General features: G+C 49.0%; 1 protein-coding gene across 1 annotated transcript in view; it reads right to left on the bottom strand.

Moving 5' to 3' along the window:
• Window positions 1-1,251, bottom strand: part of TBRG4 (transforming growth factor beta regulator 4) — a 48,160-nt gene that overhangs the window by 39,494 nt on the left and 7,415 nt on the right. Inside the window, exon 3 of the mRNA XM_015421003.1 lies at window positions 850-927. Coding sequence (XP_015276489.1) covers window positions 850-927 — 78 coding nt within the window. The remainder of the gene's footprint in view (window positions 1-849; window positions 928-1,251) is intronic.

The following is a 1,251-nucleotide window of genomic DNA, read 5'->3' as shown; positions in this document are numbered from 1 at the left end:
TGGCCACTGTGTGACAGAGTGGTGGACTGGGTGGGCATTTGGCCTGATCCAACACTGGCTTCTCTTATGTTCTTATAAGAGGGAACTGGATAAACATATGGAGCAGAGGCCCATCAGTGGCCATTAGCCACAAGGTATAGATAGGAACTCCGGAGCAAGGGATGCTCTGTATTCTTGGTGCTTCTGGGGGGCAACAGTGGGAGGGCTTCTAGTGTCCTGGTCCCACTTGTGAACCTACTGAGGGCACCTGGTACTTTTGGCCATTGTGTAACACAGTGCTGGAGTGGATGGGCCATTGGCTTGATCCAACAATGGCTTCTCTTATGTTCTTAGAGATAAACATATGGAGCAGAGGCCCATCAGTGGCCATTAGCCACAAGGTATAGATAGGAACTCTAGGGCAAGTGATGCTCTGTATTCTTGGTGCTTGTGGGGGGCAACAGTGGGAGGGCTTCTAGTGTCCTGGTCCCACTGGTGAACCTACTGAGGGCACCTGGTACTTTTGCCCACTGTGTAACACAGAGTGTTGGAATGGATGGGCCATTGGCCTGATCCAACAATGGCTTCTCTTATGTTCTTATGGATAAACATATGGAGCAGAGGTCCCTCAGTGGCTATAAGCCACAAGGTATAGATAGGAACTCTCAGTCTGTGGCAAGTGGATGCCCTGTATTCTTGTTGCTTAGGGAGGGGCAACAGTGGGAGGGCTTCTAGTGTCCCGGCCCCACTGCTGGACCTCCTGATGGCACCTGGTGTTTTTGGCCACTGTGTGACACAGAGTGTTGGACTGGATGGGCCACTGGCCTGATCCAACAGTGGCTTCTCTTATGTTCTTCTGCAAGACCACACCTGTTTATATAAGGGGGAAGCAGCAGAAGACATCTGCATTGCTATGACTGGGTCATTTAAAAAATGCGAATTTGGTTTCTGCCAAAAGAAAAGAAAAAAAGACAGACGTAAAAAAAAAGAGACAGATGTTTATAGCCCTGAACAGCAAACGCTTCAGATTTCTCAAACTCCTTATCTATGCTAAAGAGATGAATTGCTTCAATAAACCACCCTGGCTTCCTTCAACAGACGTGCAATGCCCAGCCCTCAATGAAAACAGCCAGGCATGTTCTCCTCCTTCCATCTGCAGAATCTTTCTCCTAAGCTAACCGTGGACGCCTTGGCAAACTCCAGCTAAGTGCAGCATTGCAATTATTCAAAGAGGGCTCACTCACTGCCTGCTTCGCTCACCCAAACCGCTCT

Source organism: Gekko japonicus, unplaced genomic scaffold, assembly GCF_001447785.1.
Source record: "Gekko japonicus isolate JY-2015 unplaced genomic scaffold, Gekko_japonicus_V1.1 scaffold3717, whole genome shotgun sequence".
NCBI classification, from domain to species: Eukaryota; Metazoa; Chordata; class Lepidosauria; order Squamata; family Gekkonidae; genus Gekko; species Gekko japonicus.
This window is presented reverse-complemented; position numbering and strand designations above follow the sequence as displayed.